The sequence below is a fragment of the Aphis gossypii genome, chromosome 1 (assembly GCF_020184175.1).
Source record: "Aphis gossypii isolate Hap1 chromosome 1, ASM2018417v2, whole genome shotgun sequence".
NCBI lineage: Eukaryota > Metazoa > Arthropoda > Insecta > Hemiptera > Aphididae > Aphis > Aphis gossypii.
Genome location: NC_065530.1, coordinates 55,703,986 through 55,722,453, shown reverse-complemented (window position 1 = coordinate 55,722,453; position 18,468 = coordinate 55,703,986). Strand labels below are relative to the sequence as shown.

At 27.6% G+C, this 18,468-nt stretch overlaps 2 protein-coding genes across 2 annotated transcripts in view; one reads left to right on the top strand and one right to left on the bottom strand.

Annotated features, from left to right (window-relative positions):
• The window catches only part of LOC114127068 (PCI domain-containing protein 2), a 564,778-nt gene that overhangs the window by 373,081 nt on the left and 173,229 nt on the right, over positions 1 to 18,468 (bottom strand). The window lies entirely within an intron of this gene.
• The window catches only part of LOC114127066 (protein Skeletor, isoforms B/C), a 32,422-nt gene continuing 17,750 nt past the window's right edge, over positions 3,797 to 18,468 (top strand). The window contains exons 1-2 of the mRNA XM_027991180.2: positions 3,797 to 4,029; positions 18,236 to 18,376. Of these exons, the coding sequence (XP_027846981.2) occupies positions 3,918 to 4,029; positions 18,236 to 18,376 (253 nt within the window). The 5' untranslated portion in view covers positions 3,797 to 3,917. The remainder of the gene's footprint in view (positions 4,030 to 18,235; positions 18,377 to 18,468) is intronic.

Below are 18,468 nucleotides of genomic sequence, written 5' to 3'. Positions count from 1 at the left end.
ACATATTATATTATCCATCTATTTCAAATTATTCACGTTTATAATACAGCTGAATATAACATTACGGAACATTTAAATCGATCGGTAACAAATGAATAACTCGCAGGTCACGTGTTCGAAAACCAAGTATTCGGATGCAATGCGATTATGTGAACGAATAATATGTATATGTGTTTTCGAAAGGTTGTCAGTTTGAAAAATGGTAATTGACAATTATAATGCGGCAACAGATGAGATAATTTCGTGCCAGATAAATCTAGTAATTGTGATTACGTACATTGAATTATTATCTTCAGTACCGTTTTGAAAAATGTAACGTCTTAAAGTATCGGCGTGCCTTCGAAATGTTGTGATCTCATAATCTTCTCTTAACAATAATAATTATTCTAAAATAGGACCATTCGAAAGATGGTGTTGCATATTATAGAAATTCAAAGTTGAGACAACGATAAAGTAAAACAAAAACACGAGAGTAGTCATATAAAAAAATCTAATCCTAATAAGAGTTGTTATGATACAATGTAATTATTTATGCAATATTTATATTTCATGAAAAAAATCAATTTCATAAAGTGGTAATGACTTTTCAGTAACTTGTTTAAGGGGTTTAGCAGGGGGGCTTAACTCCGCAAACATACATACACACACACACACACACACACACACACACACACACACACACACACACACACACACACACACACACACACACACACACACACACACACACACACACACACACACACACACACACACACACACACACACACACACACCAAAACAAAAACAAAAAGCATTCATAACTATTATTACTATGATTAAACATAATTTTAAAATATCGCTATAATTGATGTTTATTTGTTTATTGTTTTTATGTTTACTCTTTTAACTTGGGAAAAGCAGCATATTATGAATAATTGCGTCCCTGTTATTTTTATTTTTGGTCATACCTATTGCGTCCCGTAAATTATAAAATCTAAACAATATTTTTCTTCAAATTTTTGTACATACTTAGAATTATCTGTAGCAATTATTACTACTACAGACAAGTTAATTGTTTCAGCTTTTTATATTATTATTGTATTATTGTATATATTTTGTACCTAATTGTAATAAAAAAATAAAAATTATTGTATCCATAAAAATTTAAAAAATAAGTGTTTAATGATTTCAAATCTATTAATTTGTTTTGATTGAAAATATATCATTACTTATCTTAAAAATTGTTCTTCTTTAATCTGGGCAATTATACCGTTGTTTATTTAAATTAAATGCTTTGTTTGTTTGTTTTTAATATAAATATCAGTTTATAACCTCTTTAGCGAATCAATAAACTGAAAAATGTTCGGATGAGCAATAATGCTCATCCAAAAACATCACATTAAACTTAAAATGAAAAGCTTCACAACTATTAGTAGTTCGTAAAGAAGGAGCCGAGTATTCTACCCATAATGAAGACGGGTAATTAGATTCTGATAGCATATAATATCTTTATAATATATATAATCTGCAGTGAATATATCTATTTTGTATATACCGCTTTAATAGATAATAAATTGTCTGTAAAACAGTTAATCACTTCGTTGGATAGAGAAACGATAATCCAAACAATATTTAAAGTACAATATGTATTTAATATACTTAAAGTGCTCAACAAGACCAGTATTTTGATGTATTGATTCTCTATAAAGCACAAATAGAAAAGTTTTTATGATACTCCAAAATTCTAAAGTGTTTCTATTCACCCCGTTTTACGGTATTTATTAATTGTATACTACTAACAATTTTGAATTCTAAACAGGGAAATGAATAATATTTTTCTTTACCTTCATCATAATCAAAGTTAAAACTTAAAAACTTGATTTAAAAAAAGTAACACGTGGAAGGTAGTGAAACTTTAACACTGCATTTCGACAATGATAGTGTCTGTCTACATAACATAACACACAAATAAATTATCAAAATTTAAACGTAATTGTTTATACTAAATATCAATAATACTAAAATAATTTATAATAACCAATAATTTTGTCTTTAAACATTTTAGATATCATAGGTAAGTGAAACGCGAATCACACATACTCAAGAAAAACCCTGGGGTACAATTCGTAAGCAGCGCTGAAGAAATTATTTCGAATTTTCGGGTTTTTTTTTTTGACAAAATTCATGATGTTGTTATGTTTATTTAAAGTGTAACAACCATTATCAACTTAGCTCATGATTGATGCTGATTATTGTTAAACAATTATTTATAGCACGAATTTTAATTAGCTACTATTATTTGGTAATCAGTGATCATGACACATTAGGTACTTAAGGGTTTTTCACGCTGCATTGTGTCACGTCTAACATATATTAAATGTGTTGATAAAACGTTACTTACAATTTGAATGTATTTCAACTTAACCATAACAATACATTGTAAATAGTCCTTTATTGTACAAGTCATAAATATGTGAATACATTTTGTTTTTGTTATAAAAAATTTTACCACTGTCTTTAATATCTATACTTTATATAAAGGACACAAATCAATATACTATGACATTTATATGCAATAATATTATAATACAAACTTACACATTTATCAATAATTTACACCAAGTAAGTACTTTAAATTATTATTGATAATATATTTAATATTCTAAATGAATTCTAATGTATTTTGTGAAATATTTTGAAGACAATAACGATAAAATTAAAATAACCTAAGCTCTTGTTTAAAAAAGCAATTAAACATAGCTCCAAAATAAGGAAAATCCAAAAAACAATATTAACTCATTATTTAAGTCATTTCAAGTATATACATTACATGAGAAACATTATTATGATATATTTTCAATTATTTCTAAGTTCTAAATAACATAACAGTTTCTTACGGAAAAATCATAACTGCAGTACTAAAAACAATAATAAAATATTATAGCCTAACATTATAACGTGAGTGGGTGATATCAAACCAATATAAACCATAGTAGTATACAGTGTACACGTTACTTTCAATACAATGTTATAACTTATAATATTAAACAATGGCGATAGTCGATTTGCGGTATCATAAAAATAATAATAAGATTATAGTCGTCTCCGTTATATAGAATAATAATATAGCTGGTAGCAGTGGAGTCATAGACATACTTTTTTTTTTTGAGGCAGTCAACACAAAACAATTTAGGTGATAGAATATTTTTGTTAGGGTGTACAAATATCTTTACATTTAACTATCTTTATTTAATAAATATAATAATATTATGTTGATTTTAATTTAGTATTTCAGTGTGATAAATTAACATTGTGTATCTATTTTATTGATTATCATCATAGGGAACATACCACATTCTATATTGATGTATGCAATACAAAAACTGGGAAGATAATATTATATTGTACGCATAGGGTATTTAATATTGGAAGTTATAGGTCAAGTGTAATGAAACAAATTTTAAACTGATACATTATTGTTAACTAATACCTACTGTAAAATATAATATGAATATATCAAAAAAAAAAAAAAAACCACAAACAAGCAGGTTGTAATGTTAGTGTGAGCGGGTGGATAGCTTCGATATTTGCCATTTTGGACAAATTAATGTTCGTAATACCAATCACCGGGTGGTAGGTAGGTATTATTCCGACGTAACAATCCATGGGCCACGACATTAAAATATAATATACCAAGCTGCAAACATCGCTGCCGCCGGCACTGTTTCTTCGCTGCCGCCACAGTCGTTGGTGGGGAAACTCGAAGACGGCACGACAACCGGGCCCGCCGGTCGTCCAATGGGGCCGTCGACGCTGCGTCTTTTCCACAACCACCGCGGTTAGCTGGCTCCCGAGACGACCGCGCGACTTGGCGTTCTGGTGATCACTCGTGTCGCACACGTTCACCTGTTGAAACGCTCGCGCAAAGCAGCACGATGCGTTGCTCCGACGTAGTGTCTACCGTGGGCCTTCGCAGCCATCGTCGTAACCATCATAATCATCATCTAGGGTTGCAGATGTTCATCGCATTGCTCTGTCTGACGTCCGGTAAGTCTCGTTTTTCGTCACATTCGGCGGTAAAGCTTATATCATTCTGCAGTTAGTTTATAGTAATAATATAACATTATACATGCGACTATACACGCGATAACAATACAACTTCGCTATAGTTATAATAATATTCACTTACGAGTACATACATGTATACATAATATAATATAATTAAATAATGTCGACGCCACTTTTATAGACGTGTTCCGCGTTTAATGAATCCCCGTTCGATGTATTACTATTGGCTACCATTATTTGACACGAATTCTTTAAAACCTAATGTATTAAATATAAATAACATACATTATATTATTATCGGGTTTGAAGGTGTAAATGCGTAAATAATAATTTTCTTATAACTCGACAGGGGGCTTTTTCAAATTAACGTATTATATTTTGAACACAATAGTTGTAAAGTATTAAAAAGGTTTCTTTTGAAGAGAAAATTACTTAAATTTATAAAATTATTAAACACGTTAAAGAAAATTGCAAAAAAGGACACGTTTAAGTTGTGACACTTTTATCAAAAAGTGTTTTCTTTTTTTTCCCTTTCTATTATAATAAATATAACTATTTTTAATCATGGTACAAGGAGTTTAATATATTTTTATACTTTAAATCATAATTTTTGATAAATATTTTGTGCACTTAGTCTTTATGAACGTATCAACTGTTAAAAACCATTTATCAAACTACATCAGATATTAATATTACGTTTTTATAAATTGTTTTTTTATTATTTGATTTGACAATATAATACCATTATAATATATATCACATAATTCAAACGTATTCTTTGAAACAAAGTTTAATCTATTACATAAAATATTTGTTTTTCTTTTTATTTGAACGTCTTATACTTTGTTCGTAAATAGTTAATTATATAGGTAAATACATAAATTAGGAAATTTTAGAAAATTATATGCTGCCTATCATATGAAAATTATACGTTGGATAGGTGTCTTTTAACATATTATTCACTTATTGTGTTATGCTAACACATTGTCCACCAATCTATTCCTGTCTATTATACTATATACAAAATACCTATGGTAAAGAAAAATATAACAATGACGACGACACGGATTTACCGGTATAAAGTCACGCGCGTGTTCAGCTGAAGCAAATATTTTTTTTTTCTTTTTTATTTGTTTAGTTTTTATTTTCTTGGATGGTTTTCACCTCTTCATTGAAATTCAGCATCCGGATAGAGACAAAACCCCATGGTTTCCCCATTCGTTCGGCCTAATTATTATTATCGTTGATACGAGAAAACCACAACCGTGTTTAGGTCGTTTAGGTATAACTAAACAAGATTCTATGAACTAACAATATTCTCTAAAACGAGACGAAACTAATTCAAAGGGTTAAACCAATTACCTACATTTTTATATTGTTTAACATACTAAACAGTATTGATTAATTTAATTCAAGTTTATACATATTTTATGGTATCCCTCCCTTTGATTCATTTTAAATAATCATATGACTGTATGAAAAAATAAAACTTAAACGTATAATAATAAATAATAATTTAAGACGATAGATATATAAAAATTTAAAAAGTATTATTAAAATATCCATAAGAAATTAATAATACCCATATATACTTAGTCAGCCAACCACTCCCATCATACTGATCAATTCTACCGTTCTGATTAAGTACACAACTATATTATGACTGCTGACAAAACTACATTTTGAAATAACTGATCGTTGTTGACCCTTTATGCCTATAGGGACAAGTCTTATTTGATGATTATTAACGGTCCCATTGTTCCTGACGCTGAAATCGCATATTTATTTTTATTTTTGTTAACACCACGGAGGTCATTGTGACTATTATTGCTCAAGTTAGTTGGCAATAAAATATGATTTTACTTTTCCACATTTGCTGCCTTTCACTATAACTACCATCGTCAGTACTACCATACTCTAATTCTAATCAAAGAGTAATCACCGACATAAGCCACGTCGGGGCGGCGACACTCCCTCACACTACAGCCACTTTAAACTTAATTAAACAGATCAAATTATACGTGCGTGTATGATACGTGTTTATTATATATAAAATGTTGTATAGGTAATAGGTACCTACGTTTATTATATTATACGCTCAGAAACTTGTCGATCCACTTTGTAAAATATAAGGTACGACACGAAGTCGAATTTATTGTGAAAATTACTACATTATAAAATATACATTTAAAACTCCTACATGTATATATTAGTATAATAATGGTTTGGTAAATTAGTCAGGCGTTAGGCAACACTATAAGGCCGACAATTAAAATGGCTATCATGGGACAAGAGGATAGCATAGGAATGAAGAAAATAAACGACAGAAGACTCAGACCAGTCGTTAGTGCGTTAATTTGTATACTCGGAGGTGGTACTAACGGTGTCTCTCTCGGGTGACTAGAAAATAAATTATTATAAATGCACTTTTAGGATGATTTTTATCAGATTGCATTGAAACCATAGCGGGCCCAGTAACATAAACATAGCGAGAATAATCTACTATATTAGACATACAAACAACATAATATAGTTACTAAACATACGTACAAATAAAATTCGATTTCTATAGATGAGAAATTTCGCTGTAAGTGAATTACGAAATGTAATTTACAGTATATCGTATATTATGAAGCATTGAAGCAATATCACAATAATAAATTAATAACTATTCACATAAATCACAAATTGTAATGATATTAATGTCAAACGCCGAACAATTTACGAGTAATGAGGAGTATATTATGTGTTCGATCCACTATCATATTGACAAATTAAGACGATGCGAACTCAAACGACGCCTAAGATGATTGGGGAGGAGTTGAGATTTCGAGAGACAGCAAGTTATACTAGTGTAACTAATTGCTTCAGTGCGTTCGTCGCCACTGCATTACATGCACGATATAATTAAATAGAAGATCGCTGCAATACTGGTGAAAACTATTTAAATTAATACGCATATACCACTGTGCGCCTGCACCGTCAGAGGTTTCATACGGTGTTCGAAAACTTTATGTAGGTACCGAACCGCGTATATTGCGTTCCTTCTATTCATTACCACTACATCCTCCAACGACATGCATAATATATACATTATGTATATACGAGTGATTTTCACAGTTAAGTTGGATCCTTATGAGACCTTTGATGTGGCCAAAAAGACTTGACCATAGTTTCGAATTCACTTGGAAAACTATAAGTTTGCCATTGTCCGGTATGTGTATTTACATGGTGAATTGTTGGAAATACACGAGAAAACCATTACATTAATACATTTATTCCGTTTATGAAATCGTTTAGGTATAATTTTTATGACAATATTCGAAGTACACAAGGGATACCGTTATGTAAAATTTAAATTATTAAAAATAATATGTAGCCTTTATAAGTTTAATAATAACATATAGCAACAGTTATTATCAACTTAGTTGTATTTAATGGAACAAGTTTCTTGTTTTTCACTTTTTATATTTATAAATATTTTGATTTATGTTATAATTATAGGTTTTAAATGTTATTTCATTGGATTACAAAATTGCATAATTTTATAATAAGTCTTAAACGTACAATTATTACCATTGAAGCCAAATAGTAACGGTCTAAATATTGTATTATCAACTAATGAAACTTATTGCGCTTGAATGTTTTCTTAATGAATAATAACAAAGTATATGGACAAAACTGAAATATAGCATAATTATCTTAATATATTCTAAATAGTAATGGATCAATGAATGAGAAGTATTTTTTTAATTTAATTACAATCATCAAAATAATTTAAAAGTAAAATGTTTAATTTTACGTTAACTATATTATTTAGGTCATTTATAAAGTCAGAAAAAAAAGAGAATACCAAAATATATTTTATATTATACTCGTATAGTTGTGTATTTCTGAATAACATATAAACCTCAATACTTGGTTCTTTATTGTCAAGCGAATAATTTAATCTGACACTCGCTCAAAAAAAATATTAAAAAAATGTATAATTTACACGTCGAAAGTTTTATTTTGCATAGGTACAGAAATCAATTTCCAAAATTAAACAAGTCCTCTTAGGTAAGCTTGAAAAGAATGAGTCTTCGCTTAACCGTTTAGTAGGAAGACATTTAAATTTAAAACTTTGTAAAATCAAGTGTAACCATGTATAATAATGGAAAATATTTTTAAAAATAATTAGTGCAATTTAAGTGAATAATTCGGCAAGAAACTAAAAATTAAAAATTATAATATTTGATTAACTGGGTAGATATTTTATAAAAACAGTACCTAGTTCATAATGCCAAAACGTTTGTATTCTCTTTTAACCAAAAATATATCACACTTCAACACATACATAAAAGTTTAAAATGCACAATATACAATTCTCAATTGAACTATCGATTAAAATAACATCTTTTGAATAAGTAATAAAAAACATATTAAATTAAAGTCTTATTATTTTATATTACCTATAATCCGTGAACCATATTATTAATAATTATAATTAATTTTTAATTGTATTTCTTCAATATATTTTCAAGAATAAGTAATATTTACCATGTGAATAATTATTGGAAAAAAAATTTGTAATAATATTATTTAGTGTAAAGAAATACAATGTACACAAAAATCATTCTTTCATTAGTTTAACTATTCACAATTGTATTAATATATTGTAAGGTAGATACGTGTTAAAATTATTATAAGACTTTAATATGAATATTCTTGAAAAAAATCTCATTAACTTTTTCTATTTTCAAAAATGCAGTAATTCATTATTTTAAAACTATATATTCAACAAATTACCAAGAAATAAATATTAATTCTATTTTTTAATTTTTATTTAACAACCATTCAGAATTTTAATTAACCTAGAATACTTGTACTATTTAACAAGATGAATAAAATTTAATATTGCTAGTAAAAATAAATTGAGCAAACTTATTAACCATCTTTACTATGTGCAAATAGGAATATACTTAGGTGATTTCTCTAAGACACTCTTTTGTTTACTCAATACAGTTGTACACATAGGTATATTTTTAGAATAATACTTAATTTAAATTCTACTTCTTTTTGTAATTACATCTAGCAATTTACATAACAATAAATTAAACCAATGATACATATGTAAATTAGATAGTAATTTTAATTTTTTAAGCCATAATAATAAAACATGAAATATACCAAAAAGAATTATCGTAAATAAAATTATTATATAACACTATTACGTTTTTAACATTTTGCAAAATTAAGGTAATCTTATTATTTATTATGTTCAAAGAACAAGTAATATGTTAATATTTCATACTTTTATTAAACCTATTACTTTGATTATAAATGCTTATTAAATATCTATAAAATCTTGACCTATCCATTATTCAATTAGAAATACTACTTTAGTTTTTAAAATTATATTCTAGAAAATATCAGGAAAACATTATTTATTATTTATGGTATAAACTAATCAAATGCAATAATTAGATAATTAAAACATACTTATAAATTAATACGGTTCTTAAAAAAGTGTGGCATTAGAATAAGTATTATAACTTAAATGAATATATTATAAATCATGGTAAATTTGTTTTTAATTTTTTTAGATAATTTGAAAATATAGGCTTGCGGTGACCTAATTAAAAATGTTAATAAAACTTTAATGCTTACTACACTATAAAGGGAATTTTATTTTAACAAATGGTGTGGCTTGTTATGCTATGCGGTTCTATTACCGTAGTCTGTAGAGTTCAGGTACCTAACAAACTATAACATGAACATTTCTAAAATAATATAATAACCACACTTAAGCATCACAGTGCGTATATAATGTAATTATCGAGTAATAAGATTAAAGGATATTACGGAACCTACGTACAAGAAGCTTATATTAAAATCAATATAATGATATTATGTGCGTTTCGACTTTTCGAATAAAATGCCGGCCAATTTTCGTGGTTCCTACCTATAATATAATATAAATTCGCGGATAAGTGTACACACGAGTATAGTAGGTACATACATAATATAAAATGTAACAGTTATTTTATACGTACCTATAAAGATATAAATAAATATAAAATACGATTTGGGGGTACTAATAAAAAACAAGGGAGGATAAAGTAAATATTATACATAATATATAAATAAAACTGTTACTGTCGCCGCCGGATAGACTGATGAAAAATACATATCCAAACGAAGAGAAATTGGCAATGACGATGACCACATATTTACTAATATTTATACATGCATATTTGTATATTATATGTATATACATACATATACTATATTTTATGCGTATTTTTTTTTTTTTTTTTTGATATTTTTTTAATTGTTTTTTATTCTGTGGCTCGCGCCGCTAAAACCTGGATAGTTTTCCAGAAGCATTCACGCGCAAATTGCGGCTTGGCTGATGATTTATCAGTCGGCTCAGTTATTAATTACTATCGGACACTACGGCACTGAACCGCTTTTGACCGCAACACGACCCGTCTTGCCGAAACCAAAATAAATTAGTCAAAACGAGAGCAATCCAAACACCTCGCGCCAATGCCGCGGTCACTGGATAACGGAGCCGAGCTCGCTTTACGCAAAATTTATAATAGCCACTATACTTTAGAAACACGGGCGTGTATTACAATATAATATTATTATATTATGTGTGCGGACGTATAGTAATAGTAGTAGTAATAATAATAATAATAATAATAATACGGAAAACATAAATATTTAGTTTAATGAAACAGAGAGAGAGAGATTGAAGAGAACACTGTAACGACGACATTAGTACGCACGATGGTAGCACTTAATGGCCTAAATGGATTTAAGACCGTATTAAATGTTATTGCCTCAGTTGTGTTGTTATCCCAGATCGTAATCGTCTACCGTCGATGATTTAGGCGAATACATTTTTGGTACAGATTTTATAATTAAAAATTACACCAAGTTCTATTACAATTATTATTAATTGGTAAATATTAATCATTTTTTTTTGAAAAATTTAAGATTTGTTTTCTGACTTTTGTATTAACACCTAATGAAGTGAAATCTTTATTTTTCAACATTTCTCAATAGCGAACACTATTTTTACCTCCTCTCCAATGTTATTAACGATTAATTTTATTACATGTATAGATAATATAGCACTGTAAAATGTATATATAATATATAAGTTCAATAATAATATATAGCCATTGGTGAGTTTAGTCAAACACGTAAAGACCTAAGATTTGATTCAAATAACTACCAAATACTAAGAACACTTTCCATCTGTCGAAAATAATAATTTTCTAACGTAGTTTGAATCCGGTTTACAAAAATTATTTAGTGTTTCACCGATGGTTATCGATAATACGATTTACTTTTAAAAAATAGAACGCACTTATTTGCAGTACCTATACAATACGATTCTTATACATAATAATATTATAATATACAACAGTAAACAGTTAATACAAAATTATTCAGAATAATGGAATGATACGAGTTTGTTAGAAAAGCATATTTTTTTTTTTTTTAATACATGTATGCAAAATTTACGTAAGACCTACATATACCCTAATGTAGGTAATACTAGGTATATTAAAAATATTATAATGTTATAATAATTATCGGCTCTATTAATTCCTAAAACCTTTAATATCCATTTGCAATTCATGAATAAACGTTTAAATATCTTGACAAGTTTTTTTAACGTTCAGTTTTTAAACGTTTAAGATAAAACGCTGGTATTATCTTACGTTTGGATAGCTTAAATAATCCAATGTATACACAATATTTTGAACAGATCAATTATGGTAAAAAATAAAGGAAGGGTTATATTTAGCGTAATCCCAAAAGTCTATAACATTATAATTTATATTAACTATAAAAAAAAATCATCCGCAAAGACAACTTTGATGATTCAAGTCAAGTAATATTATTGTACAATAATAGTGACTATAATATTATAAGACAATAAACTGATAATTTATCAGTGATAATATTGTTGTCACAGTAATATTTCTACATACCATAAAGTAATTTAGCTAGCAGTAGTTATAAGTCTAGTTAAATATTTTCTGCTCAACTACAATTATGTTTATTGATTCAATTAAAAAATAATGGGGTGAATTTATTTTCATGTCTTAATAATTCATGGTTAAAAAGGTCTACTAATTATAATGTATGACAAGGAACATTATAAAGCTTAACATTTTCAATCACAGTAAAATTATTTAATATCCATCAATACGGTTTAATATAATGTATCTTAGCTTATTAAAAACTTACTAAACAGCTTACAAAAAGAAAATAATTATTTAAAAAGGCTTAAAATGATTTTATTCAAATAATATTAATGCAGTAACCAATTATAAATAACATCGGGTAAAATTGTGTTATCATAAATATGTACCAACCACAGAAGGCACCATACAAGTCAATCAAACAGTTCTAAAAATCACAAAAAAATTTTTTTAATTGATTATGTGATAAATTTGTGTTTTTAAACCATTAAAAGTTTTAATCATTAGCTCAATGGCTACTTCAAAATTATTATATTTTTCCTATTATGTTTAGTTAATTATTGTACAATTGTAATGCTCATGATTAATTAAATAATAAAATTCGTTTTTTACATTAAATCCTAGATTTACTTTTAAATTATTTAACAGCTTTTGTATTTTCTATGAACAATGAACATAAATAGTCGACAAACCATAAATTCAACTAATTAAATAAGTTATTAAAAGAACTTTCATAATTTTTAAAAGTCTTTACAGTTTACATATTATATTATATACCACGAAATAATAATTGCATATTATATCATGTTTTAATTGTTGTACATACAATAAATACTAATAAAAAGTTAACAGTACCACATTATTAAATGTATGTTATTAAATATTTAAATACCATGATTGAACTCTATCAAACAATTTTAATATTTTAAATCTGTAGGATTGTAAAATCATAAATATAATCAACATTAATTTTACCATGTACCTAAGTAGTTTTAATTTTTATAAAATATGTACTATATAACTATATACATACTTTAATATTTAATTTAACTTTGTAATAAATAATAATTATTGAAGTATAAGTATAGTTTTATATATATGTACGTGTGTGCAATAGAAACGTTTTTGATTAAACTACAGATCTTTTATAAATATTTGTATCTCCAGCTTTAAAATACATTAATAACTATATACTTGGTAGGCAATAAAAATATAAAACCATTTTTTTTTTCATGTTTTTACTTCATCAATAATAGAACTAAAACATATTATTGTATTAATAATAAAATAACTAATAAGTCGAAATAAACTGTAGATGACGTATTATATGACAAATGTGCTCGAAAAATGAAATGGGTTCGAACTTTTAGTGAATTGATCACTTGCACGTGATTGAAATGAAGGAATACGTCCTTTTCGATATGATTTACGTTTCAACAATTTTATGAACTCAACCAAACACACATAAAGTCACGCGACAAAATCATCTTTCGAACATAAATAAAATTTTGTATTTTGGAAGGAAGGAGCTAACATCAATAGTCAATACTACATAGGTATTTATAGTGATACAGTGAAACGCAGACAGTGGTGACTCATACTATGATGTTGAGATGTTAACACATTTTAAGTCCCATAATAATCACTTGAAATAATCCACAGAATTTAATGATATTAATTTTTAAATTTATAAAAACGGATGGTTGATGATAATTACATTTTTTTATCAAAATTTTAAAATAAATAAACGTGAAAATAGTTGTTTATTTTATTTATTTTTATTTTAATAAATCATAAAAACTACAGTCACACATAAACACACTTATCAGTTAGTTGGCTTATAAGTTTCGAATAACGTAGGCTATATGCCTATATACTGTATAGTATCATAAAATTATAGAAATAAACTCATTGCAATTTTAGCAGAAGTGAAAATAATAATTTATTTTAGGAAATAATAAACATCTTTTGCTTAGGTATTAATTTGATTGCTAAATATAATTGAAATAAATTATTATTATAAATTTATAAGCCATGCAATATGGGAGGGTCCATGATAACAATAACTACTTAGTACTTAAGTTTATTATAAAAAAAAAATTTTCTTCGTAATTGCTGCGTATCTTATAAACATATCGACAAATTTCTTATGAAACTTGGCACGTGATGTGATTATTCAGCGGTTCAAGATTGCTTATTAGTTTCTGACACATAAAATTACTTAACTAAATTATTGTTAGGAATCAGGAGGGTTGATCTGAAACCTTCATTCAATACACCACATAGACTATATAGACACATTTGTCGATGTCACAGTCGTGTACGCCTTTCATAATACAGGTTTGTTTGCAGTACATACATAATATAATGTAATTATAGCATACACACACAAGTTTACATGTGATAATAAAATCATTATCGGAAAGAAACGTTTTTTTTTTCGTATTTAATCGCCCTCGCACTTTCGAAACTTGTACGAGTGACTGCTGTCACCGGACTATATTATTACGATACAGTATTTAATAACAGAAAAAAAAACAGTTGTAAAATATCCCGTTCACCACCATCGTCCTTGGCAGTCATATACAGAACGACGACAAAAATATTCACTATATCCAACGTTCTTATTGGAAGTAGAAAAACTTTCGTTATTCCAAATTGCGAAGCTATCGAAACACATATTGCAAAGGCCAACGTATTGAATTCGCTGCTAGAAAAGCGGGAACAATATGTATTATATTACACGCACGAATCAATCATCTAAAATGTGTTCAAAGTTTCAAACGACCTTCAACGAAAGACTTCGCTTAAATATTTTTTAAACGCTAATGGTAGGGCACGTGGTCTTAACTTAATATCGAGATAACACTGTTACAATAATAATTTAGACTTGTTATTAAATATTTAATGCCGTATTTGTACTTTTTAGTTTTTAAATCTACATTATTATTATATTATCATCTATATCACATAAATATAAAATCTAAACTCAAAATCATAGTCCATAATAACAGATACTGTAGGACAAATATAAATTATTGTAATATTATCTACGTAATTCATCAGTCAATAATTAATGCCCGTTAATAGAAAATATATTCGTAATATATTTCTTTGCAGGTGAATTATGTATTATTATTAGCTGACCCGGCAATGCTTCGCTATTGCAAGATTTCTCAGATGTATGTAAATTGTGTATGAAAATAAATAATTATTTAATTATTTCTAATTATTTATCATGTATTTATTTGACTATACATTGACACTATTCTATACTTTTTGATAATTATTATAATGATTGTTTCTCTCTGACTTGTTTAAAAAAAAATCTAAATACTCTAGAGAAACAAGATTTACATTAATGACCAAGTAGTAAATTGTGCTAATTGTTTCTTAATAACTATAACAATTTAAAATGTATTCTATTAGGTATACTAAATTGTTATATTTCATCAATAATTAGTTAGATTGGGTGATCTAATATGTATAAATACAGACTATTTTTTTCAACAATAATGTTTATGTTACATTATTTATAAATAAAACTTAACTATACACATAGCAATAAAATGTCATGATTTACTAATTGCATTGTGTACCAATGTCATGACCGAATAAACGCAATAATCGTCACAATAAAAAATAATTTGAATTCGACTTTGATTTTGAATTTAATGTGTGATATAATATAATGATGCCCAAGTTTGGGATCGTTTCAGCTTTATCGATACAGCTTTTGTTCGAAATACATCGTGTGCATATGGGGTAGATGCACGACTTTGTCGTTTACTAAAAGTACCTATCCTTATTCGGACGCCCGAGTCGGCTTTCTACTGAAATTTCAAGCATCGTCAAAATGTAATGGAGAATACATAAAATCAAACTCCTATTGTTATGATAATTTTTGCAATTCACTGTCGTTTAATGCTATTATTATTGATGGTATAATATAAATGAAACAAAAATAATAACAATAATAATAATAAATAGATAAATAGAACAATAGACAGTAAAGATAAAAGTAAAGTACATAAAACTATTCATCTTTAGATCTTATTCGTGCAAAACTATCTTGAACCCGGATCGATTTTCAATTAAAACGATTAAAATTCGTTCTACTCGTATATAAAAAATGGCATCTTTGTAGCCGAATAGAAAAAACTCTATGGTTAGGTATTTCTTTGGTAACCCTTATGATGGCAACCAATTCGATGTATAAATAATCGGATTGAATACGATCAACCAAAAGTAGGTGTATACGATCAACAAAAAAAAAGTGTGAAGTTTCTTTAGAAATAAGGAGCTGCAGTGTATAATACATATATAATATATAGACGTGTATTGTGTGTAATAGAAAAGTCAATCGGGTACTTTACAGGTCAACAGATTTTCCTCTCTATTCTATATACTAGGTTGACATGATTAAAATTGCCGACGACTACAAAAGCATTTCTGTACGATGTGACACGTAAAAGTCCCAACGCAAATGCATCGTGAAGCAGACTTCCTCCTCTCCTGGCGCGCGTGCTCGTTCCACAATACCTTGCAGTCCTTTTTACAGCATTCCTACTCGCTTATACCGTCTATACACGCGCCTACATTATTATACTGTAATCTATATGACAACAGCAAAGTAACTTTAAATCCATCCCTCTACTTTTTACTGCAATTTGTCGTCGTGGTCTCGTTGAAACCCGTTATATTACATTATATGTATATGAGACTAGTAATTAAAATTTTCTTCCGCTCTAATTGAAAATGTGGGCGATAATTGTTTATCGTGACTACTGACTGAACAAAGCGAAACACGTTCATCCATGCTACAACGTGTTTATATGTATGTAAGCATAATATCTACGTATACGTCCACATGAATAATGTACGATGATATACGTATGCAGGTTATTGGGCCATCTACGGTTTATGCGGATTATGATCTTCTAATAATTATCATTTTTGAGTATTAGTGTGTGTGTGTGTGTGTGTGTGTGTGTGTGTGTGTGTGTGTATATGTGTGTATGCATGTGACCTGACCCGAAACAATAATATTATCTTGCAACCTGTTTCTTTCAATGGACCGTTTGCAATAATATGTTAACTATTCAGCAATAAAAATAAAAAACGTTCTGGTACAATTAATATAATATTATATTATAATATGATATGACGTATTGATTTCGACAAGGGGTTTTTCAATAACCAAGGTCCGAACAAACACGATTAATTTAGATAACATTATGAAATACGAATCGACTGTTCTCAAAAAAAAATCCATTAAATAAATAAACTTGCCTTACATCATCAAAAAAATAACTATAGTTATTTAAAATAATTTCAAAAATGAATACTTATATTATTAAATTGCATACGTATACTTATGTCAAAAATATTAAATTCCCAATCTGATATGTTCTATATTGAAATTGAACATTTTTATTTTTTTTTTATACTTCTCTGTGAAAATTTGTTTTTTTTTAAAAAATAAACTTTCATTCTGTAATACCGAAAAAACAATAATTTATTGACTTGTATAATTTTAAGTTAGCTTTTCATTTTCAACTATCTTTCAATAATATGCATTTGTGTTTACGTGTAAGTCTAACGCAGAGCAAATAGTTAGCGCCGACTGCATGTTATATCTTATTAGGTATCCAAGTTACAAATTTAAATACTAGAACATTTTAAAATAATTTTTTTTATATTCCTAAGTTGAACATTATTGAAACTCTCCTTTCTAAATTTTTACACTTTCACTTTAATTGTGAACCTTATGCAATTTAAACCTTGAACTATAATCATTGACAGATATTATAATGCCACGTGCACTACACGCTTGTACGGTCATTATGAATACAAATAACTATAACATTCACAGAAAGTTTACGATAATATAGGTATTAGTTTTTACACTTGTATATTTTTTACTTTTTAATAAACAAAAAAGTTAAAAATCATATAATCGACTATTAAAGATATTTGAGTGTTTCAAGTAATTACAAGTCATAGGGTAAAAATACAAAATATGTGAACAATATTTGTGCGTATTTCAGTTATATTAAAAGTTATATTAAATCTTATAAGTTAAAAATTTTAAAAATCCTAAATAATCTAAATATTGTGTTAATCTTAATTAAATTAGACTTTTAAAAAAATACATTAATTGGGTATAATATTGTATTTTTATTTTTTTATTTCAGTTGTAACTAGCGCCGCAGAGTATTACGGAAAATACTTAGGTCCTTTGAAGTCTTATCATCATGGTTTAGGTGGAGACGTATATGCTGTAGACGCTAGAACATTGCACATCAGGAATTTTGTTTACGACGGTGAAGGGCCAGGTAATCATTACTTTATATTGTTTAATATTGTATAGCTAACATCATTTCATAACAAGTTCAAATACCTACAACTGTAATGAAAAGCGTTAAAA